Source organism: Oryza sativa, chromosome 7 (genome assembly GCF_034140825.1).
Source record: "Oryza sativa Japonica Group chromosome 7, ASM3414082v1".
NCBI classification, from domain to species: Eukaryota; Viridiplantae; Streptophyta; class Magnoliopsida; order Poales; family Poaceae; genus Oryza; species Oryza sativa.
The window spans coordinates 7,682,922-7,706,651 of NC_089041.1; the positions used below are offsets into that span (position 1 = coordinate 7,682,922).

At 38.8% G+C, this 23,730-nt stretch overlaps 2 protein-coding genes across 5 annotated transcripts; one reads left to right on the forward strand and one right to left on the reverse strand.

The window, feature by feature from the left end:
* Positions 1 to 868: 868 nt before the first annotated feature.
* Positions 869 to 3,098, reverse strand: LOC4342790 (dof zinc finger protein DOF5.1). 3 transcript variants are annotated; one of them, XM_015790054.3, is made up of 2 exons: positions 2,720 to 3,098; positions 869 to 2,409 (listed from the first exon to the last, which is right to left on the reverse strand). In XM_015790054.3, exons 1-2 carry the CDS (start codon positions 2,729 to 2,731, stop codon positions 1,351 to 1,353), a joined length of 1,071 nt encoding a protein of 356 aa, XP_015645540.1. In that variant the 5' UTR covers positions 2,732 to 3,098; the 3' UTR covers positions 869 to 1,350. The 3 variants fall into 3 exon arrangements, with proteins under 3 accessions (XP_015645540.1, XP_015645539.1, XP_015645541.1); XM_015790053.3 differs by having other exon boundaries at positions 869 to 2,412; positions 2,720 to 3,048; XM_015790055.3 differs by lacking the exon at positions 2,720 to 3,098 and adding an exon at positions 2,489 to 2,576.
* Positions 3,099 to 18,374: 15,276 nt separating this feature from the next.
* Positions 18,375 to 23,589, forward strand: LOC4342791 (vacuolar protein sorting-associated protein 2 homolog 1). Of its 2 annotated transcripts, XM_026026775.2 has the most exons (6): positions 18,375 to 18,581; positions 19,952 to 20,082; positions 20,678 to 20,752; positions 21,739 to 21,843; positions 22,380 to 22,643; positions 23,206 to 23,589. In XM_026026775.2, the coding sequence occupies exons 1-6, from the start codon at positions 18,545 to 18,547 to the stop codon at positions 23,344 to 23,346; spliced, it is 753 nt and encodes a 250-aa protein (XP_025882560.1). In that variant the 5' UTR covers positions 18,375 to 18,544; the 3' UTR covers positions 23,347 to 23,589. The 2 variants fall into 2 exon arrangements, with proteins under 2 accessions (XP_025882560.1, XP_015647002.1); XM_015791516.3 differs by lacking the exon at positions 20,678 to 20,752.
* The last annotated feature ends 141 nt before the right edge of the window (positions 23,590 to 23,730 follow it).

Here is a 23,730-nt window from a genome sequence, read left to right on the forward strand (position 1 = left end):
TGACTTAGGGCCGAACGGCCCATCAGCTGGTTGGTTTTTTTTCTCCCGTAGCACAACGCACGTTAGCTCGATTGATTAAGAGGGTGATGAGGCACACAGCACACACGTTCTTCAATTCGCTTGCAAATTCACTGCGCCACGTAGACCAATCAAAATCTCAAAGAACGGCTAGCTTTAGATAATTAGATATGCCCCCACGTTGTTCAATAGCTATATAAAATATAAATAAATAAACAATATTTCTTAGTTGTATTTCTTTTATTTTTATCTGTGTTCTTAGTTATTGAAATTTGACACTATGTTACCTTTAAAAATGAATTTTAACATTGCATTATTGTGACTTTGAAGGACCATGTGAAACAATAATACATGTTTAGTTTTTTTTTTCTCATTGCTTCCATCTCCTTGAACTTGAAGATGTGTGAGGGACACATTCGTAGTTATATATGTGTGGATGTACGCCTTCGATTTATTCGTGAAAATTAAGGTTGATATGGCCCATCGATTTATTTGCGGATTGACACACTTACACCTAGTGTAGCAATAGAACAGATTGTCCGACTGTTTAATGTCGTGGGCAGGCAATACATAGTAAAATGTGTGGAACTAAAAGTAAGTGATGAACTAGAATAACCACATTTAAACGAAATCGAATTATATCGTCTTCATATCCCCCCGGCCCCGCCGCAGACACACACTGCAAACAGAGTACTCCATCCGTCACACAATATAAGTGATTTAGAAAGGATGTGACATATCCTAGCACTACGAATCTAGACAGGAAGCCTCTCTAGATTCGTAGTCCTAGGATATATCACATCTCTCTAGAATCCCTTATATTTTTGGACGGAGGGAGTAGAACATAAGGTAGATAAAAATACTACATATAATAATAATCAAGCGGTACCATTCATCCCTAGATACAATATTTCTAGAGCTTTGCTTAACACTAACACACAGCTATATAACCTAGCTAGCTTCATGATGACTTCAATATTTCTCGACCTTACTTAATACTAACACACAGCTATAACCTAGCTATAGCTTCATGACTTGATCTACCAAGCTAGGCATGCATATGCAAGAACAAGAAACAGATTAGTCACACCATAATGACTAACTAATTATAGATTCATATCAGCTAGTAATATAGTTCTTCTAGGCCCTGATCAGATCATGCAAAATTAAATTACTTACCTAGTTTGGTTCCATGCATGCATGATACACACAACATATATAACACTCTTCTAGTTCTAGGATTCTAGATTGATTTTTCTTCTTCTTTTCCCCATGAAGCCATGCACCATCCATGCATTGACCCATTCTGCATATGCCTCATGACTTGAGTCATCACAGTATATTTCCAGACGTTGACAAGTCAAACGCCGGCAGGTCGGACCACCCGCCGCCGCCGCCGCCGGGAGCAGCACTGCCGCCGGCACCATCACCACCGCCACGGTGGCCGCCGCCGCCTCCCCAGAACTGCAAGCTTCCACGGAGACCGAGGAACTCAATCGGCGAGCTCGCCGTCGTCGTTGCCGCAGACGGTGGTGGGTGGTTGTCGATGTCGTCCATCTTCACCGAGGCCATCTGCGTGATGAGCCCGGCGGAGCCGGCGACGCTGGCGGCGTTGGCCGGCATGTCGCCGCCAAGGCCGCCCGCCGCGACGTCGCCAAATGGATACGATACCCCGGCGGCGGTGGACATCAGCGGCGGTGGATGGACTGCGGCGTTGGATCGGGCTAAGAACGGGAAGTGCGGGAGGCGCTGCCGTTCGAGCCCGAGGCCGTCGCCGCCGCCGCCGCCGCCGAGCTGGTAGTCGACGGCGGCAGCCGCGTGCAGCGAGCTGAGCTCCGGAAACCCTAACCTCGACGCGCCACCACCACCACCACCACCGATGATACTACCATGGCCACCGCCGCCGCCGCCATCAAACCCGAAAGGGAGCTGCAGCTGCGCATGCGGCGGCGCCATGACGCCGCCGGCGACGGCGGCGGCGGGCTTCTTGGAGTTAGAGGGCTTGGTTCCGCGCTTGTTGCGGCGGAAGCCGCCGCCGACGGGGACGTTGCGGAGGGCGCCGCCGCGGGTCCAGTAGCGGCGGCAAGCCTTGCAGAAGTGGCGGGGCTGGGTGAGGGAGTAGTTGTTGAAGTAGCAGAACTTGGTGTTGGTGGAGTCGCAGCGCGGACACTTGAGCCCCGGCTCCGGCTGCGGGATCTTCGCCATCCTGGCGCGCTCCGCCATCGACACCGGCCGCGCCGAGGAGGCGCCGCCGCCACCACTCACCGGAAGGATCCCGGCGGCGGCCATGTCTGGCGACCGAGGAGCAAGCAGCAAGCTGGCCGAGGTCATCGGCAGCTGATTCGCCTCCACACTTTGGTGAAGCTGATGATGGCCATGGTGAGCTTGATGCTGCTAGTAACATGAATGAATAGATATAAGAAGTAATTAGATAGGAAAACAAAAGGATGATAGTAGCTAAGACTACAACCATATGAGCTAGGGTTTGTGCAAGAGTAGCATGAGAATATATTGGCTTGTAACTTTCTATCTATCATAAATTGATAAGAACATATATTTGTTTTGCATATTCTTCCCTTTTGCTTTACACATGAAAAGAAGTAGCTAAGCAACAAGCTAATTTTTCACAAAGAAACAAACTTTAATTAGGGAGTAATAAGGAGTTCAGCACTCTCTCAAGAAGGGTAAAGTTCTTATGTACCTGATTCCACATGATGGATCAAGAGAGGTAGTGGAGTTGATCCCCCTTTTGATCTTTTTCTAACCCCTGGATTCTCCTTTTATGATCTTCTTCTTTAATTTTCTTTTTTGGTCCTCCCTTGCTTCTTTGTGAGATATGTATGTCAGGGTGTATGATGAGAATGCTTTAAGGGTTCATGAATGCATGGGGGAGGTTCAATTGTTCAAAGGAGTGGAGAATGACATCCACTATAAGGTGATGAAGAAGGGGATGAGAACAGAGAGAGCTAGTGAAAGGGTAAGATTTGGACAAGGGAACTATTCTCTCTCTCTCTAGCTTTCTACCTCCTTTCCCCCCCCCCCTTAGTGCTGTGTGCTTGTGCATCTTTTACATGCATCAGGTGAGAGAGATAGAGAGGGCAAGAAGAGTTCCTTAGCTTGTAAGAATATGTACGGCTTCTGCCTTCGGCACCATAGGGTTCTGCTAGCTATCTTTGTGGATAAAGATGGAAACCCTAGAAGTATATTGCCTCCATTATAGATGAATGATACTAGATGCCATGGTGCGTGTTTCTAAGGAACACTAGTTAAGGTTGTGTTCTTTAGCAGGGGTTTCTAACTCCCCACCCTCGTTTTTCCGTGCACACGCTTTTCAAACTGCTAAACGGTGTATTTTTTTACAAAAAGTTTCTATACAAAAGTTGCTTAAAAAAATCATATTAATCCATTTTTGAAAAAAAAGCAAATACTTAATTAATCACGTGCTAATCGCTGCTCCGTTTTTCGTGCCGGGTCCCGAAGGCTCTCTTTAGTACCTTTACGGTGCTCTCCACTGGTATTAGAATACTACAAGATTATAAGTAGTATTACACTAATAGAATTTATCTCAACCATTGATTTATACATATGAGTAGTGTACCATCAATAATGCGATAATATAAATAGATATAATCCATTAGATAGAAAACAAAAATGGTCTAGATTGGTTATACCACCAGTAGAAAACGTTGTATAACACCCCCCCTTAGAGAATACCATAGTAACATCTCACCATCCTCAAGTAGGTTAATTAGATAGCCATAATATAACTAGATGATATCCCACACGTTTATGCGAGAACTTGTACAAAATGACTGGGATAAGATGTTTTTTTCAACAATCAGCAAGAATAATTGGCAATAACTAAGTTTATAGTGGGTCCTAAATAAGCTAAGATTGTAGGTTTATAAAAATTAATGGAGAATATAATAATTGCACGCAACACACGTTAACGGTTGTGATTGAGCATAAGAGAGATCTAATGGTTAGCTTGTTGTGGCTCACTCATGTTTAGCATTTGGTTGACTATGTAAAAGAAATTATTATGAATAATTACACGAAAATACCATTTTTTGCCCTCGCAGTACCAAAAAGACATAGTAAAAAAAATATCTATATATATTTACGATGGAAAAATTGCCCACACATAAAAATTTAATAAACTACTCCGTCCTAAAATATAAGGGATTTTGGAGGGATGTGACACTTCCTATTACTGCGAATCTGGACAAGAGTCTATTCAGATTTGTTACTAGGAAGTGTCACGTCACTTCAAAATCTCTTATATTATGGACAGATGGAGTAGAAAAAATGCCCGTGCATTGTAACGGGTAAATGTTATTTTAATTTTATAATTGTTATACGGTTTAGCTAGGGTAAAATTCACTGTGGGGATTCGCTTGAATATATTTTTTTAGAAAATCATAAGCTGCAATTAGGAGTCCACATTTCATCTCAAGTTAGCATGATTTTTTTAAAGAGATTTCTTATACGACTCCTTTGTATTTCTAAAAGCAAACGAGCTTAAAATCCAACTCAAACACGAATTTGTATTTCCAAAAGCAAACAAACTTAAAAATTGACTCAAACACGGATAACGTACCAAAATACTGGCAAAAATATCTTCAGTTTTTATAATAGTAGAGATTAGGGTAGGCAAAGTTCGTGGATACTTGATCAACAACAAGCAGCGGTAGATGTGGGGGCAAAATAAGAGACCAGTAGCCCCATAACCAATAGTCCAATTAATAGTATCTCCGGCCTAAAATATAAACAAATCATATTAGTATTTGTATTGGCAAAACTATTTTAGTTTTGATTGCCAATATGTACAGAATTACATTTGTATATGATTGATATTACTAGGTTCACAATGAAAAATAGTACTTTCGTAACATGTATATTCTTTCAAATAACATATTTTTCATAGAAATCAAAGCGTTATCTTGGAGAGCATGGTATGCCTGGAACGACTTATATTTTATATCAGAGCGAGTAAGATGTCAAAACTAGATAGGAAAAAAATGGTTATTGCAGTAGTTGGTCTATGGTGAAGGTTGTATCCACATATGTGATTGGCAACTAATGATAGTGGGGATGGTGCCAGCAGCATAATTGCAGCATATATATGTGAGAAATCGCGTATAAGTACGAAGAACTTTTTTTTTGGGGGGTGTCTACCATGCAGGTGCAAAGAGGAGCAACATATATATATATATATATATATATATATATATATATATATATATATATATATATATATATATATATATATATATATATATATATATATATGTATGTATGTATGTATGTATGTATGTATGTATGTATGTATGTATGTATGTATGTATGTATGTATGTATATATATATGTATGTGTGTGTGTGTGTGTGTGTATATATATATATTTTGAAGTTAGGCCGTGTTTAGTTTCCCCATATTTCCAACTTTCCATCACATCATATCACATTAAAAACTTTTCTACACACATAAACTTTCAACTTTTTTTTAGGAACTAAACACACCCTTATTTAAAGAATCAAACTGGTAAACTTTTTATTGTCGATCGTGCAAAAAAAAACATGTGGTTGACTATTAATTACCAGGAAGTCCCATATATGAAAACAACAACTTAATTTATATATGGCCATATCCACAATCACCTGTACTAATATATAATAAATCTGGCTTAGTTACTAGTATATTCTAAGACCCTGCAGCTTTCTCTGATCAAAGTGAACAAGATACACAGTCTTATGTATGCTGGTATATCTAACCACATGTAACTTTTTTCCTTTGATACGACTATTAGCTTTTGTAACAAAGCGATAAAGCTGGTATGAGTAACTTAGCTAGATGCTAGATCGATCTCTTGGGCTCTTGCACTACGCAGGTACAAGCACAATGTATAATTCGAATCGTTTTGTAGGTAAAATATATACATGCTGACTCACCTGACCTACATACATCCTGGGCTGCGAGCAGAGTCTATCTTTAGTTCTGTGGTAAAAACTTGTTCTAAAAAAAAGTTTTGTGGTAAATTAAAACTGGTCCTTGTTGGTTTGTCCAAAACCAAGAAAAACCATTAAAAGCGACCACTTACGATCAACTCTGTAAAATTTAAAATAGCTAAAATCGCTTGGTTTTTACAAACCAATCCTACTGTGGTTTCACGAAAAGCGCTCGGTTTTCGTGGAAACAGATCAGAAAGCTAAACCATGGGTGTAGTGCCAGGAAGCATCTTGGTAGCACATGTTCCCAACAAACGTATGGAACACGCAGAGAGGCACCATGAAATTCCTTAGTACTAACCATCAATTTAGGTGATTAAATTTAATTTGTAAATATTTTAAATATTGTTCAAAGTTTTTGAGATGATTTTGAAATTTTGGATGATTCCCTTCCATGCAGAAACTATAAAATCCTATTCCTGATGATAGAGACTTCACTTGCTCTTCCTTATTACATAACCTTTTGGGTGAGTTGGCTGGTGGCTAAAAATCATTACAACACATGTGATCTATTTTAATATAACATCTGGTACACGATTCACCTCGTCATTTTACTTATCCGAGCATACTACTTAATTAATTAAGGAGGAGCACGTGTGTATAACATGTAGCATCGAGAGAGACTTATATATATAGCGATCGCAACACACATGTGCTTTTCTTTCTTTTCTTTTTGCAAGAGAAGAGCATATTGCATAGATTTTTTTTAAGGGAAAAAGGAACATTTGATGTTACAGCACCACATTTCTATCAAGAAAATTTCATATACTTTCCAAAAATACAAAAACTTAGAATGCCACAGATTGGCACTGGCGATATATGGTACTAGTCGAGAGAAAAATACCCTGCACCATTATTTGTTCCTAACGGCCCGTGCAACACTTCTCCCTCTTTGGATACATAATCAACCATTCATATGGTAGCAGCGAGCGACATACATATCAGGAATTCGTTAGCAAGAAATCCATCTTGAGACCCCATTAATTTCGAAAATCCTTTATTAGATCGGTCGCCCCGGGGGAGGGGGAGGAAGGAATTTCCTCCCCCTCCCCCGGCGCGCGCACGCCGCCCCAGGCCACCACATGTCCCTGTAAAACACCTGCCATGTGTCCCCACCACATACTCCGTTGTAACAAATCACCCATATATTATGGAAACCTCTATTAAGGGAATCCGTTTCATTTTTTGTTCCACCAAAAATGTTTTAACTAGTGTACTCACAATGTTTCACTATGTATAGATCTAATGTTACAGTAAATTGAAACATTCTTTTGCAACAAATCACCCACATATTATAGAAACCCTCTATTAAGGGAATTCGTTTCATTTTTTGTTCTACCAAAAATGTTTCATCTAGTGTACTTATAATGTTTTACTATGTATGGATCAAATATTGCAGTGACTTGAAACATTCTTTCACTATCTGCTGAAACATTGTTTTTATATAAGGTGAAACAACGTCCGATTTAAACGATTGAAACATTTTCGATCTACTTAGTGAAACAATTCCGATATACTTGGTGGAACAGCGTGCAACATTTAAAAATAATTCAATAATAAGCTAAATTTTTTTCATCGGAATATATCCATGCGTGGTCTTGTTTTAAAGATTTAATTGCAACGGATTTAATGGTGCAATCTAATCATGATTTGGATAAATAATTTAAGAGAAAAAAATAGTGTAAAATAGTTTTGCATACATGCTTGCTTGATAACGTCATGCTGACGTGGGCACCTGATTTTTCCCACCCCCGATCGGGCGCCCGGCGCGTAGTCGTCTCGCATTAATTTCTTCTCCTTCGAATCATATAGCTCTTCTTGTACTTTCTCTTCTTTCTCAATTTGTCTTGAAAATTAGAGGCGTATGTTTCTGTTACTTGCCCGACTATTTCCTTCTAGTTTTGTGGTATTTCCAAATGCATTGGGACCATATCGCAGTATTTTTTGAAAGGTGGGATGTTTTTGTGGTATTTATTGGCACTAGCTGAAATTCTTCTATTGATGATAAATTTACCCTTTCTATATATGTACACTAGCTAAGAGAAGGAAACTTATACCGCTGCCATGTTTATAATGTGTGGTAGCTAGCTATTCCTTGACACTTATTGTTCTGATGTAACGGTGTAAGTGTTAACACTTTCAGGCCAAGCCATATATGCAACTTGTTGAACGCCTTCATTTTCCAAAACACAATCATACACATACACATTATAACCAAGTGTAAATTAAACCGTTTGAATGCGTCCGAGAGTTTTCATTTCCGACAAAATAACATCTGAAACAATTAAAAGCTGCTGCTTCGATCTTTTCAGCACTAGATCGATCAAGCTCCGTATCATGGAGTCACTGCTAGTCTCTTCTACTGCTTGCCAACAACCACATCAACCTGAGCAACAACACACTAGTCATGAAGCGTCCTATTCTTCTTTTCACATCTCAAAGACGAGCTAAGCTAGCTCTCTGATCCATTGCACTGTATATATATATATATATACATACATACAGATATATATATATATATATATATATATATATATATATATATATATATATATATATATATATATATATATATATATATATATATATATATATATATATATATATATATATATATATATATATATATATGATTGCCATGGTGATTGGGAGGCTACGACATTATTGAATAAAGCAGAAAAAGATGGATGGATAGATGGTAAGATAGGATGCATCCATGAAGGAAACACAAAAGCCTGTACACGTCCCCATGTCCAGATACTCCTATCAGACACAGCTAAGTATGAGACGATATGCATGCTTTCCTTTTCGCTCGGAGTGAGAGGAGAGATTCTAGCAGCTTAGCTTTGGTAGCAATGTAGTACGGTGATCACATGCAAAGCACCGACCAATGTTGTCTAAGGCAAGTACTATACCATTTTAGCATTGCAAGCTAGCTCTTGCAAGTAAAGCTAGAAGGTCAACCCACCAAAGGCGCACAGTGTACACTAATGCAGAACTGATCTTTTATCGTGGTACCCAAAACACAAATATCTTGGTTAGATTTAGAACCGGTACTAAAGATATTTTTAGTACCGGTTCTAAAAGTCCAAGTCCTAAAAACATCTTTAGTTCCAGTTGGTAACACCAACCGGTACTAAAAATACATCTTTAGTACCGGTTGGGTAACACCAACTGAGACTAAAGATGGAGGATCTTTAGGTACTAAAGATGCCTATAGGGGTTAGTTCAAAACAAAAGTATCTCTATCCAAGTGATATGTGTAGTAGGTGGGATGGTAACGCCTGTGGCCAAAGTAAGAGATCTTAAGTTCGAATCCCACATCCCACATATTTTTTTTTGACTTCGTATGCATCTTTAGTACCGATTATTTCAACCGGTACTAAAGATTGAGATCTTTAGTCTCGATTTGCTACAACCGGTACTTAAAAGGGTTCTCAACCGGTGTTAAAATCAGTTCTGCACTAGTGGTACCAGTTCAACCATTCGATCACCAAGGAGTTTCCCCTATTGCCATCACTAGTGAAAATGTACACATTTGTGATAAAATATTATCATCATGGCAGATGCTAATTCTATCGTAAAGAACTTCCCGTGATGAAATGGTGATGAATTTGGGTTCGTAAAAAATAAAGCGTCACATTGGTTTCATCATGACAAATCGTCAAATTTCGTCATAGAACTCAGCTCATTTTATGACAAAACTATGTTGGTCGTAGAACCTACCCCTTCTATGATGAAAGCTACTATCGCAGAAATTTTGGCATCACATCATAGAAAAAAGGAAGATATCATCATAGAACGGCTTGTTGGTGTGACGTGGCTAAGTTCCACTCCGCATCATCCATGCGTGTAACTGTTTATTAATAATATGTACAAATTTTGCTATAGCAGGCTACTCTAGTTTTATACCTTTATGGCATTTGTAGTACTAAAAATGCATCTAGAAGTCCTAAGTGGGTTTTGGCTAATTGATGCTAAAGCGATTAAGGGACTAATGTGGTTTTCAAGTACATGAGTAGGCATTAGCTTCATTGGAGAAATAATCAATAACACTTGGTAAAACCCTCAAAACAAATGAAAAGGCAACACATGAAGTTTAATTCATTTTATCTTTTGAAATAGAGTTCAGGGGCACACATACGAAAGACTTGCTAGCTAGCATTTCAGTGCTCAAAATAATCCTTTGATCTTTAGATGAGAGACTTGCACAACACAAACATGGGGTTAAAAGTTTTCTCTAGGTATGGAGACCAAAAATTTAAGGTAAATGTTCTCGGCTGCAAGTACTACTGGCAGGGTTTTCAATCTCCTGCTATAGCTGCCGCTATCTCCCGCTATAGTTGTTTTAGAAAGGTTCCAGCTATTTGCTCTCATGTACAATTTAGCCACTATAGCTCTATTTAGCCCGCTACAGATGCCGCTATAGCTGTTTGACAAGCTAACCGCTAAATGCCTTAGCCTGCTATTTAAAACGGTGACTACTGGAAGCCCTGATATGGAGAATGTTTTAATTATGTAAGGGTCTTCTGTTCAGCCTTGTGCCTTAGACAAGTTTCGAGTGTCAAGATCGGAAATTCTAGTCATATGCACTCTTTGTTTGGTTGAGAGGACCTGAAGTTTTGGGCTTGAATCGAAAGTTTCGGTCAAGGGTTCTCATTTTGGCCGAGGAGGCTTGACGGGGTGTTTTTGTTCTTCTAGCTGGAAGGTTTTCAAATATGTGAGTAATGATTTGTTTTTTAGGGCTGGGGTTGGCTGCTTTCCAAAGTTGAACCCTAGCTCATAGCATTCTAGCTCTCTCATTTCTTCTCTCTTTGCATCTAGTGCTTCTAGTGAGAGTTGGATTGGGAGATTTTGGGGGATTTGTGCTTGTGAGATCCAATTGAGTACTTGAGAATGTTTTTTTGTGTTTGTTACTCTTAGAGGATCTCATCCTAGATGGTTAGCTGTTACCCATCGATTGGTGAGAATTATGGTTGAGATACCTGGCACTTGAGAGTCCCTCAATAGAGATATAAGATCTATGGATCCAAACTTCAGTAAACAAATTAGTTGTCTCATCTCCCTCTTTACTTTGAGCCTTTGTCGCTTTTGTGCAATTTCACTCATTCTAATATGTGTGCTTGGTTGAACTAGTCAATGACTTTGATTCATGCTTGTATACATTTTTTCTGTGGGTTGTTTGCAGCAGCGACAAAAAATATACTAGGCTACAGGCTTGCTCCTAAGTCTGGTAGTGTCAATTTGTCACCTTAATGTTCTTTGAGATACTTTGTGAGGTTGAGTGAATTTTGGAGATTTAGGTACATTTCATCTAGAGCTTCATTCTTGAGCATTTGAGTTCAACGCCAAGCTCGTGTTCGTGTTTGTTACTCTTAGAGGTATTCCTCATAGGCGGCTAAGCGTTGCGAGCAAACTTCCAAGTCATGTGGAGAGCTCGGGAAAGTTTGTGAAGGTTCTATTTTGCTTCCACAAAGAAAAGGGGTAAATTGAGTTGAAACTGAGCTTGATTTTTGTGGTCCCTTGGTGAGGTTGATGGTTAAACGTGACCGAGCCCCTCAATAGAGAAGTAGGATCGATGATCCCAACTTGGGTGAAAAATCCTTGTGTGTTCTATCTTTTTACCATTCTTACTTTTCTTTTGTATCGATCTATGCATGTGGTAGCTTGAACTAACTTGTAGCTTTGCTTTTACAAGTTCCTAACATGCTAGTTACCTTTTGGTTCTAGTAGTTTTAGGGTTTGTGTTTGGTTTAGCTCGAGCTAGCTTGTACCTGCTTTCTATGCACCGGCAGAACATCTGGAGGAATGATGCCTGGAAGTATTGACCGATTGAACAAAAGTTCCAACAAGTTTAATCCACTGCGAAAAGAATTTTCTGGTCAAGCCTATTCACCCCTCCCATCCTCTAGGTTATCCAAGTAACTTTCACATATAATCCTCTAATATTGTTACTAAAACAAACTACATCATTATTTCAATAATAAATCATGGTCAATTGGAGAATCTAATACTTGAAACATTAGACTCCAGGCGGATCTCGTCATCAAATGTGCGGTCCCAAAATTGTGGAAGGTTAATTTGTGGATGCCTTAGGCACCGGAGGACACATTTCTACAAACATGTAGGGTGCAACTTGTAAATGCCTCAGTCTCCACTCCTACTCACTTGGGGATGAATTGATTTAGTTTATTTTACGGATATCATAGGTTCATCTAAATGCACCCCCTCAATTATTGAAATCATCAAAAATACCTCCTTAAGGGCAATACAACCCAATTTTAACAAGTATTTTCATGCTTTTGAAACAAAATAATAGTTTTCCTCCTTGTATGAAACCTAGTTAGCAAGAGATTAAAAGTAGTTAACTAAATATAAGTTGAAAACATATATTTGGATGTCAAAATCATGAAAACCCCTATTAAAACCAGGTTGTATTGCACTTAGGGGGTATCTTGATAGTTAATGGGTGTAAAGTGTTTGGGTTTAATAGTTGACAGATGTTTTATAGACAAGCACAATAGTTGAGAGGAGTAATGCTGACTTACCCCTATTTTAAAATGGGATCATCGATCTATATTTCAAGTGATTTATTTTTTTTCTCATCTATAAATGAATCATTGATATGCATTTTTCTTTCTGTGAACAAAGAATGTTGGAAAAAAAATACTTTTGTGTTTATCCTTTTCAATTTGAAAGGGAAAGGTGCGATTAAATGGATCTAGATTAATCCAAGAAGTAAAAAACTCGCAATATATTTATACTAAATGGCATCACCATTCATGGTCAACAAAAAATATTACAAAACAAGTTTTTATAGGTCAACTTTTGGGTTATTTCTTGCTCAAGTTTAAGTATCTGAGGTGAGTTAAAATCAGACAACCAATAAATAACAACGTACTATTTTGGGTCCTATTTTAGAATTAGAGTAAATTACACACACGGTGTATCAACTTGGCATGTGGGTGCAATTTGGTGTAAGAACTTGAGAAATGAGTGTTCTAATGCAACAACTTGGTAGGTATGTGCAATTTAGTATAAGAACTTTATAAGTGATCGTATAAATGCAACAACTTGTGAGATATGTACTATTTTGATACAGTAAACTAAGAAGTTATGCGACAACTTAATTATTTAGAGCATTTTTATATAGATTCAATTTTGAAGCAATTATTTTGACAATATACTAGCGTGGATTTGTATAAGCATATTTATATTTTTATCCTAATAACTAATAACTGAAAGTCAATTAAACTGGATATAAAAATTATTATATTTCGGTTGATATTTGAGAAGGTGAAGAAAATAAAAAAAAATCTGAAAGGGATGTAAACTGTATGTGCAGTATAAATATTAAAGATTAAATTCAATATTTAAGGTAATATCCGTAGGATTACTATGTAATGGCATATTGACATCGTGAAAAAGACTCACCTTTTAGCCAAGTTGATGCACCAAAATACTAAATTACCAAGTTCTTGTACTAGAACGCATCCACTTGTCAAGTTGTTACACTTGGACGTTCAATTCTCAAATTCTTGCACTATATCACACCCACCTGCCAAGTTGTTGTACCATTTGTACAATTTACTCTTAGAATTAAGTCCACTGTTAATGTTCCTTGGGCGACTCTCAACTATTATTGACCCACTGACAGAAAGGGTGCGGCTCATGCATGTATGCAATTGCAGCTTTCATTCAAGGTTATTGATGTAAACAAAGTTCAAACACAGTCATACCTTCGTTCACATTTCATACACATGTTCATGGCTTGATTGATCATGTAAACGAAGGTGCACAGTTGCACACATCAATCCACAGGAGAACTGTAGTACTGTAGGATGAATATGGTGCTTCTTTTTTTTTTTGAATTATTTGCATCCCTCTTATGAAAGTACGATTTCTGCAAATACTTCTTATATCAGCATTGCTTAATTACAGCACTTGTTCTGTTTGTTTGCTTAATTCAATAGCTTCTCTATGCATTTGTTTCTCCTCTAATTCAAATGGAGTCAACATATTACAAGATATTGGACGGCTCGAAGCTTCTCTACATTTGTTTTCTTTACTCTTTATCGATGAATAGGATGGCAATTGATCATGATACTAAGTAAATACTCTCTGTATTTAATATTACAAGTCACTTTAGATTTATTATAAATCAAATATCTTTTAAGTTTGACTAGGTTTGTAGAAAAGTATACTAACATCTAAACCACTAAATTAGTTTCATTAAATTTAACATTGAATATTTATTATAGCATTTATATTTTGTGTTAAAAATGTTGCTATATTTCTTTGTAAATAGATGTTTCACTTGGGATAAATCTAAATAGACTTATAATATTAAATGGATGGAGTAGCTTAATTAATTTCTATTATGAAAAAGATAGCGTCTGTGATGATCCCACTTGTAGAATCTTAGCTGTCCAAGCAAAGGAACATTGATTGGAACAGCTAAAGAGCGGACATTAGAAGTGGGAAGCCGCATCCAGTCTTAGCCCAGGGAAACTGGCTCAATTACCTTTGATAGTTAAGGGGTGTAGAGTTTTTGGGTTTCATAATTGATGGGTGTTTTATATACAAGCACAATAGTTGAGAGTAGTAAATATATGCTGACTTACCCCTATTTTAAAATGGGATCACCTAAGTTCCAAGTGATTTTCTTTCTTATTTACCAACCACTCTTGATATGCATTTTTTTCTTGTTGAAAAACAAATAATGTTACTAAATTATATTTTTGTGTTGATACTTCTTAATTTGAAAAAAAAAATTTAGCATTAAATGGATATAGATTAATCCAAGAAACAAAAAACAAGTCGCATGCAATACATGTATACTAAATGGCATCACAATTCACAGTAAAAAAAATATTACATCACAGTTTTTTATAGTTCAACCTTTTGGGTTATGTCTTGTTCAGGTTCAGGTCACTGAGGTGAGTAAAAAATCAGAGAACCTAGGGTGTGTTTAGTTCATGCTAAAATTGGAAGTTTGGTTGAAATTAGAACAATGTGATGGAAAGTTGGAAGTTTACTCCCTCCGTCCTTAAAAAAAAAGGCAAACCCTGAGTTTCCTTGTCCAACGTTTGACTGTCCATCTTATATGAATTTTTTTATAATTAGTATTTTCATTATTGTTATATGATAAAACATGATTAATACTTTATGTGTGACTTATCTTTTTAATTTTTTTCATAATTTTTTCAAATAAGATGGACGGTCAAACGTTAGACACGGAAACTCAGGGTTTGTCTTTTTTTTTGGGATGGAGAGAGAGTATGTGTGTAGGAAAGTTATGATGTGATGAAAAAGTTAAAAGTTTGAAGTAACTAAACAAGCCCCTAGAACTAACAAAACTAATTTGGACCTGCTTTAGAATAAAGTCAGCTGTTAATTTATGCTGACTGACCCCACTGACAGAAAGTGTGCGGCTCAGGTATGTATGCGATTGCAGCTTTTATGCAAGGTTACTGATGTAAACAAAATTCAAACGCAGTCATACCTTCGTTCACATTCCAAACGATGTAAACGAAGGTGCACATGTCGAGCCAGACATTTGGTTATTAGTTTTATCGCAAGGAAAATTGTAGTAATGCGAAAAATCTATTCATCCCTTAATCCCCTTGTTTTTCATGTCATGTAAAAAGTCATCAAAAAAATTTTAAAAAAATTTAGTATGATAGATCAATATGTGATGTGTCACTTTCACAGACATGCATATTCAAATTCAACTAATTATATAAGTAGAAACAAAAATAACAAATTTGACTATGAATAGAACGTGTAATTCACGGTCAAATTTGTTATTTTTGTTTCGAATTGTATAAGTCAAATTTTAACTTGTATATTTGCGAAAAGATATATCATATATTGATTTATATTGACAATTTGTTTTAAATTTTTTTGATAACTTTTTGAACACCATGCACGAAACAAGGGGATGTCCCCTCAAGGGACGAAAATCTACTTCCGCAGTAATGTAGGTTGTATGGCGTGATTTTTCAGGATTGCAAGCATATTGTTTTGAAAAGCTTTACTTTGTACGGCAAATATATAATTTGTGCACAAACAAAAAAAATATGTGAATTTATATCTCTAATTATACATGTCCGGTAAAAAACAATGAAACTTGTAAGGATATTTGAGACAACATTCTCCGTACTTGTAGCAGATGATCACGCTCTCACTGCACCTCATTGCCTTCGGTGGCGAAGCCTGGAATTTTACCTCGTAGGATCAAATACCATTACTTAATATTAATTAGTGAGATCATTCCTGTAAATGTAACATTTAAATATTGATACTCACAAGAGTACTGTGTGAAAAAGCTGTAGGTCAACTAACACCACAACTCATACCTGGCACTCCCTGAATAGCATTAGAACCTACAGCCCCGGTCCAAATTTATAGTATTAGGATACGTACCATCTGGTCATATGTTGCTATATTCTAGGATGGAGGGAGTAGAATATAGTTGTTTCTATAGACAATTATTAACCTCTCTAAACCATGTGGGATCATTGAGAATATTTTTTTTTCAAAAAAAGTCCCTGAACTTTAAGTTAGATTTAGGAGGAATCTCCATGAGCTTCATATGAGATTGAAAATGCAGGTCCTCCATTGATGCATTTGATTCAACCCACTAGTGGAATATCAGCCCTCCATCCAACAAAGGAGCGGGCACATGACCTTTTCCTAAAGCAATAAGTTCCTCCGAGGTCTATTAACTTGTCAACAAATCCGATTTTCATCCTTCAACCAAAAAACCACATACAACGGGTCCCTCAACTATCAAAACCGGTACAATATAGGTCCCAAGGCGATTTGGATGGCGGTTTTAGCTCACATCGTCCCTACGTGGCTAATTTGACTTGGTCTTCATCTAACGTGGCATTGACTTGGCGCTTACGTGGCCATTTGAATTAGAAAATAATAAAAATTGTTACCCCACATGTTAGTTACAACAAAAAATTAATAAATGATAGTGAGGCCCACGTGGACAACTGGACCCCACATATAATTCTCACCCTTCCTCTTCTTCCTCCTCTCTCCCCTCTCTTCACCTCCCTCCCCATCTCCCCTCTCTTCAAGTGGCAGCGCGAGGGTGGCAGGCTCAAGCAGTGACGTTGTGGCAGCGGACTCGCAGGAGGATGCCTGCTAGCCAGCAGTGGCGGCGGAGGCGAGCGACGCCTCTCCCTCCCTCGGGAATTCGACGGCGAGAGGGTCACGCCTTTGGCGGAGGAGCGAGGAGATCCGATGCTGGAGCGGGAGCCTGAGTCCGAGACCGATGCCGACGTGGCGTGGCGCACATGGAAGCGGAGGCAGGTGGGAACTCCGGAGATGGGGCCCGTACGAAGGGGGTGCGCATGGAGGAGGAGGGGGAGCGCACACGGGGGTGGGGAGCCAGCATTGCTGCGGGGTCGCCACGGGAGTCATGGGTAGAGGTGTGGAGGGAGACGAGTGGATTTGGGAGGCGATAAGCGAGAGGAAATGAGGAGGTGGCAGCGACGCGGAGGATGGGCCATGGGAGCCAGAGCCGGAGTCCGAGACCGACGCTGACACCGTCCTGCAGCAACCACCGCCGCCTCCCCCCGCTCACGCCCCCCTCAACAGCCTTGTTGTCAAGCCCTCGCCACGCGAGGGGAATGACGCCTCCGCATCCCTGGATGCTACCGCGGCAGCGGCATGCTCATCCCCGACCCCAACCACCGGTGCGTCGGGACGCCATCGGACCTCCTCGCTCCCCTGCCGACGGTGTGACCTCTCGCCGGCAAATTCCTTGGGGAAGGAAAGGCACTGTTCGCCTTTGCCGCCGCTGCTGGCTAGGAGGCGTCCTCCTGCGAATCCATGGCCATAGTGTCGCCGCTTGAGCCAACCACCCCCGCGAGGTGAAGAGAGGGGAGATGGTGAGAGAGGAGGGAGAAGAGAAGGGGTGAGAATAACATGTAGGGTCCACCTCGGCTCCACCATTTCTAATAAATATTTTTGGAATAACTACATGTCACAATTTTTATTATTTTCCAAGTCAAATTGTCACGTATGCGCCATGTCAAAGCCACGTCAGATAAAGACCGAGTCAACGTAGGCACCATGTCAGCTAAAACCACCATCCAAACTACAGTGGGACCTATACTACACCGGTTTTGATAGTTGAGGAACCTGACGTATCTGGTTTTTCCGATTGTAGAATGAAAATCGGATTCGTTGACAAGTTAAGGGACCTCATGTGAACTTATTCCTTTCCTGAATGAGCTTCGGTCGGCCCGGCCAGGCCCAGCCCAGCCCATCTGCACAAAACAATAATTATTCTGTTAATTAATCAATTATTATCTGGGAATCTTGCGCTGTCCTGGCACAGCAAACTACTCCTCCTCTCCTCCTAGCGAAGAGAAGGGAAAGGGTAGCGAAGCCGCCATCGGCGTCGGCGAGCGAGGAGAAGCCAAATTCCTCTACTCGATCCGAGCTCCTTCGATTCGATCCACCTCGTCTCGGTTCCTCTCCACCCCGCCTGCCAAGATGAGTTTCTTGTTCGGGAAGCGGAAGACGCCTGCTGGTAAGATATAGATCCTCTCCCAGCCCCTCGAATTCGCGTGGATTGGTTCGGTTAACTTCGGCCCGTGCGCGCGCGCGCAAGAATTTCTTGCGTGTTTTTGCCTTTTGATGATGTGTGGAGGTAGAGATTAGTAATAGCTGGCCGCTCTGACAGTTCTGCGGCTGAAGCCCCAGGGTAAATAGGCTTCTTGATGCCTCTTTGGTTTATAGGGATCGGGAATTTCAGGTCTTCATGAGTTGTTGTTTCTTAGTTGTTAGGATTGTATTCGCCTTAGATGCTAGGAGCAAATCGATATACCGTATTGTCATCGCGAGATTGCTTGTTAGATGATAAGAAAAAGGATATTAACATCATTGCTGTATAGTAATAACTAGTCTTAACCTGCAAGCAGGCTGCTCTAGCCTTGGGGGTTCGCGCAGCTTTTTACGCCTACGTTAATAGGCCGGTGCACTCGGGAACTGGATTGCCAGTGATAGATTTGAAATCGCTACAATTACTAGTTTATTCTATAAAATCGTTTTTTGATTTGATAGGATTTTATCTGTAGAAAATGAACTAATTTGGTCTGATGACCACTAGAAGTTGATGTTCTGGATTATGATCTTGAAAGTAACAGTAATGGACACTGGCTGGTGAGGCAGAGTGTTTGCATTTGTAATCTGGTATGTATGTATTTAGTATTTCAGAAACATAGTTTGTTTTTTTTTTTCGAGGGAGAAGCATAGTGCTTATTTGACTTTTTTCCTCTGATGTTTCTTTGTCAAGCTAATTTTGTTCATCCGTACAAACATAACGGATCTTTCTGAAGAGTGTGGATGACAAGATTCTACTAGGTCATGAACAAAGTTTAGAATAATAGCACCTGCATGCGTCTTAGAGTAGTACTATACCATCATTTTTCTAAGTGCTAACTGTTTTGTAGAATTATTTGTGTAATCAAGTACTCCACTACAACTATTATCTGTCTTGCTATGTGTAAAAAACTGGATATGCGTATATGTGGTGTCCATGTATTTGTTTTAGACTGAAACTTCAGTAGTATCTATCAGATTATGAATGTGCATAGTCTTCTGAATATGGAAGCCTATTTGTTGAGGAGTACCAGTAATTGAAACCATTGTGAATATGAGACCACTGTTTTGGCATATTACCATGCTTTCTAAGTTGTGTGATGCAATTGTTAAAAGCCAGTCATTTTTTTGTATTATTTTCTGTTTCAACTTCTATAGAGAGATTAATAATGTCCAGGTCAGCCTTTATATTACTTCCAAGCTATTGTATAGTATTAGATTGAAATACAAAAAGTGCAAGTATTAACATTTTTTTGTGTATCAAATGGCTTATGGTTTTTTCTCAATTGGTTCTTTCAGAGCTCTTGAGAGAGAACAAGAGAATGCTGGATCGATCAATAAGGGAAATTGAACGAGAAAGACAGGGATTGCAAGCCCAGGAGAAAAAACTCATTACTGAGATTAAGAAAACAGCAAAGGAAGGCCAGATGGTATGAACTCTGGAATTTAAGAATGTGAATTAAATTTTCTATTATTCTTGTTCTTGTGCAGATGCCTTCTTTCGTATTCGGTGACACAGTTCACTTTATTTATTTGTTTTATTATTTTTCTTAACAAGTTGATTTCTGCATGTTGAGATTTAATATGAATGTGTTTTATAATCATGCTACTAATTCGGTGCTGTATATCATAATCAAAGAACTGCTATCACTAGATCAAGATTTAACATTGGAAATTTATCAACGACAAGATCACAGAGGTGATGTTTCTGAGGAATAATTTTCGGTGCTGGCTTTGAGAATGAAATATTTGTCGAGTGGCCTACCATCTTATTGTGATTCTTAGGCCTCCATTGGAACGTGGGATTTTTTTTATTCATGTGGTGTCCTCCTGCATTCCAAATAAGGCCTTTACCGGTAATATGGAAATAGCCCTACTTTACCGTAATGGCTATACTGGTTTACTGGTTGGTGGTACTAATTGATATGGTTTGCTGGTTGGTGGTACTAATTGACTTATTTTGCCCCCTTGCATTAGTTTTAATATGGATCAGATTTCCAAATAGATTGGCATCTTTTGATACAGAAATTGGATAACCTGCCGATGAAGTGGTGGAAGGTCGTGGATGAACAATTCCACTTTGCTGCTAAAAATGGACAGGTTAATGTTGAAGGATTTGTCAGCATGTTTTGCTAGATATCATTCATGGACTAAGAGAAGCAGGAAGGCTGCATCGAATATCTCAAGCAGTAGTGTGAAATTACCTTGGTATACTATAACCAAGAACTCTTAAACACGATATCTAATTGAATATCTCAAGGGTAGCAAGAACAGTCGTTCTTCATGTATTGGAAATAAATGACTCTAAACTGATATGTGGAAATAATAGGCTGTTCAAATAAGAGGTATATTTTGGGTCATGTGTAGCTTCTCTCTGCTTGCAAAATACTATTTTCACATGATGGAAGGATGGTTAAGTCTTTGAGCTTGCAGTCCCCAAATTGCTCACTGAATCGGACATAAAAGAGCCCCAGACACAATGTGATATTTCTGCAGCATCCTTGGTATCATTGATGAACATGTTAGAATTTACTAAACAACCAACACTAATCTTTTCTTTGAAAAGGTTTTACTTCTCAGTTATCATGTCCTTCACCTTTTAATCCCCTACAGGCATGAACCAACAATGCACTGCATATTCTGACACAGATGCCTGTATACTTTACTGGCTAGTGGCTGTTCCTATTGATGACCTCCAGAAATTGATATTGTGATCTTTGTCGCATCAACCGATGAACTGCACATATTCTATCTAATACATAGCGTTGAGCTTCAAGATTTCTCTTCTTCTCATAAAGCCTACTGCCACAGCACTTTGATGTATTCCTTGACCCTGAAGTAGATGAAACAAACACAGAGTTCTAACATGTTAAATTTCAATTTTCAAATATTGTCAATAGTCAAATCAACATAACATGAAGTCCTTGGTGCGAAATACTTCGTACCTTCTTGTAGTGCAATAAGTAACACAAAAGCGACATGGAACTTATATCTTCATGTAGTTTTCTTCTTGTGTTGTCAAATAATAGTTATGTATTGACTGTTCTCCTATTACTAGATGCTGAATTTTCACATGCCACACTCAGGGTGCTGTCAAAGTAATGGCCAAAGATCTTATTCGAACACGGCATCAGATCACAAAGTTTTACCAACTTAAATCTCAGCTTCAAGGAGTTTCTCTAAGAGTTCAGGTAACTATGCATTTTCTCGGTCATTCTCTTGCTAATTCCTGCTCTTTTTCAGAGTATGTGTATGCCATGCCAACTGGCAGTGACTTCCAGATGGTTGATTAACTTTTATTGATGTTTTATGTGGTGCATTATAAGCAATAAAAGTGAACATCTGAATTCATTTTTGTTCATAAGTATATGAGTTGTTATTATCGACTTATATCACAAGATAGAACTAAAAATATTTTGTGAGAAATGCCATTTTTAGTAGATTTAGTTTCATGTCATTAATAATCTAGAGTTGCTACATCTCCACTTTATTAAGTTGTATTCCTACTAAGCAGTAGAAGCAACATGCCATTAGGCGTGGTCAAGTTGTGCTAAACTTTTTTTCTTATAGATGCATGAAGTTCTAGATATTTGACACAATGGGCTTCAGACCCAGACTTATTTTAAATTTCATATAAAATATGTTTCTGTTGTTCTGAAATTTTGTGCTGCATCCATTTTGTCTTTCACCATTATCCATAAACATCTCCAAATTGCAACTATTACAGACGCTGAAATCTACACAAGCTATGGGTGATGCCATGAAAGGTGTTACAAAGGCTATGGGTCAGATGAACAGGCAGTTAAATCTGCCAGGATTACAGAGGATTATGATGGAGTTTGAGCGACAAAATGAGAGAATGGAGATGACGAGTGAAGTCATGGGGGATGCTATAGATGATGCTTTGGAGGGAGATGAGGATCAAGAGGAAGAAACTGAGGAGCTTGTGAATCAAGTCCTTGATGAAATTGGCATTGATATTAACCAAGAGGTATGTGTTTCTTTTGCTTTTGTGTTATGTTTTAGTGAGATCAGTGTGGAGGTTAGAATTATCATGAAAGCAGTAGTTATGCTTTTGGTTCTAAATTAAAAAAGAAAAGAAACTTATGCCAAGGAGATGCCAATAAATATTGGATTGCTTATATTATATTGAGAAAATAATAACAAATATTGGATTGGTCCAACAGATGTCCACAACCAAGTATATTTGATCAAGCCAAAGTCCACCTGCAAAAAATCTCTCTCTATTCAACAGACAACTTTGTTCATTTGTACCTTTATTAGTAGTTTTTACTGAATAGAACTCAGCCCTATTCAGCTCCTCACAATTATTATAGAAACAGTTAGAACATCCAGTTTAAACTATAAATTATGTAAAAAGATCAGGGTGATTGTATCTGTAGGACTAGGGTGACAAAACTTCACGATGCTTTTGCGCACTGAGACCTGGCGTGCTGCCCTGCCTGAAATTGCCTCTAGTAAAATTGTCTTTGCATGGCCGAGTTGTGTAGATGGTAACAAAAATCATATCATGTTTCCTGTTATTTTTGCAGCTTGTAAAGGCCCCTTCGGCTGCCGTCGCTCAGCCCGCAGCAGCAGGAAAGGTTGCGCAGGCTGAATCTGCTGGTGGGAATGGTGACGGTGGAATCGACGCGGATTTGCAGGCGAGGCTGGACAATCTGAGGAGAATGTAGATTTCCGACCGGTGCTGTGCTGCACTAACTAAAAAAAGAGTGCTAGTGCCTTGTAGCACCATATCTTGTGAATATGTATTTTCTACTAAAAGATTTGCAAGTGTACTTAGAGATTTGGAAATACATACTCGATATGTGGTATACTTTATACTAATAATGATCGATGAGCAACCTCTTTGCTCCGATGTGTCATTCTTCTTACAGAAGTACCGAGTGATGGAAATTTGAGATTGATTTTCAAGATGGGATTGGATGCATGATTCTTTCCAGAGCCAATAATTAATTTCGGGCGTTCTAAAAACTACTACTATTTTTTTTTGCCGTTTGTACCCAGCTTGCGGCCGTGCAGGGCTGACACTATAGTGTGTTCTTGCTTGCAAAATG

What these genes read in the sequence shown, in the direction of transcription:
- LOC4342791 (XM_026026775.2), top strand. Translation starts at nt 18,545, where the DNA reads ATGAGTTTCTTGTTCGGGAAGCGGAAGACGCCTGCTG. An exon ending in TTGCTGCTAAAAATGGACAG is followed by an intron (nt 20,753 to 21,738) that starts GTTAATGTTGAA and finishes TGCCACACTCAG; the next exon opens with GGTGCTGTCAAAGTAATGGC. An exon ending in GCATTGATATTAACCAAGAG is followed by an intron (nt 22,644 to 23,205) that starts GTATGTGTTTCT and finishes TTATTTTTGCAG; the next exon opens with CTTGTAAAGGCCCCTTCGGC.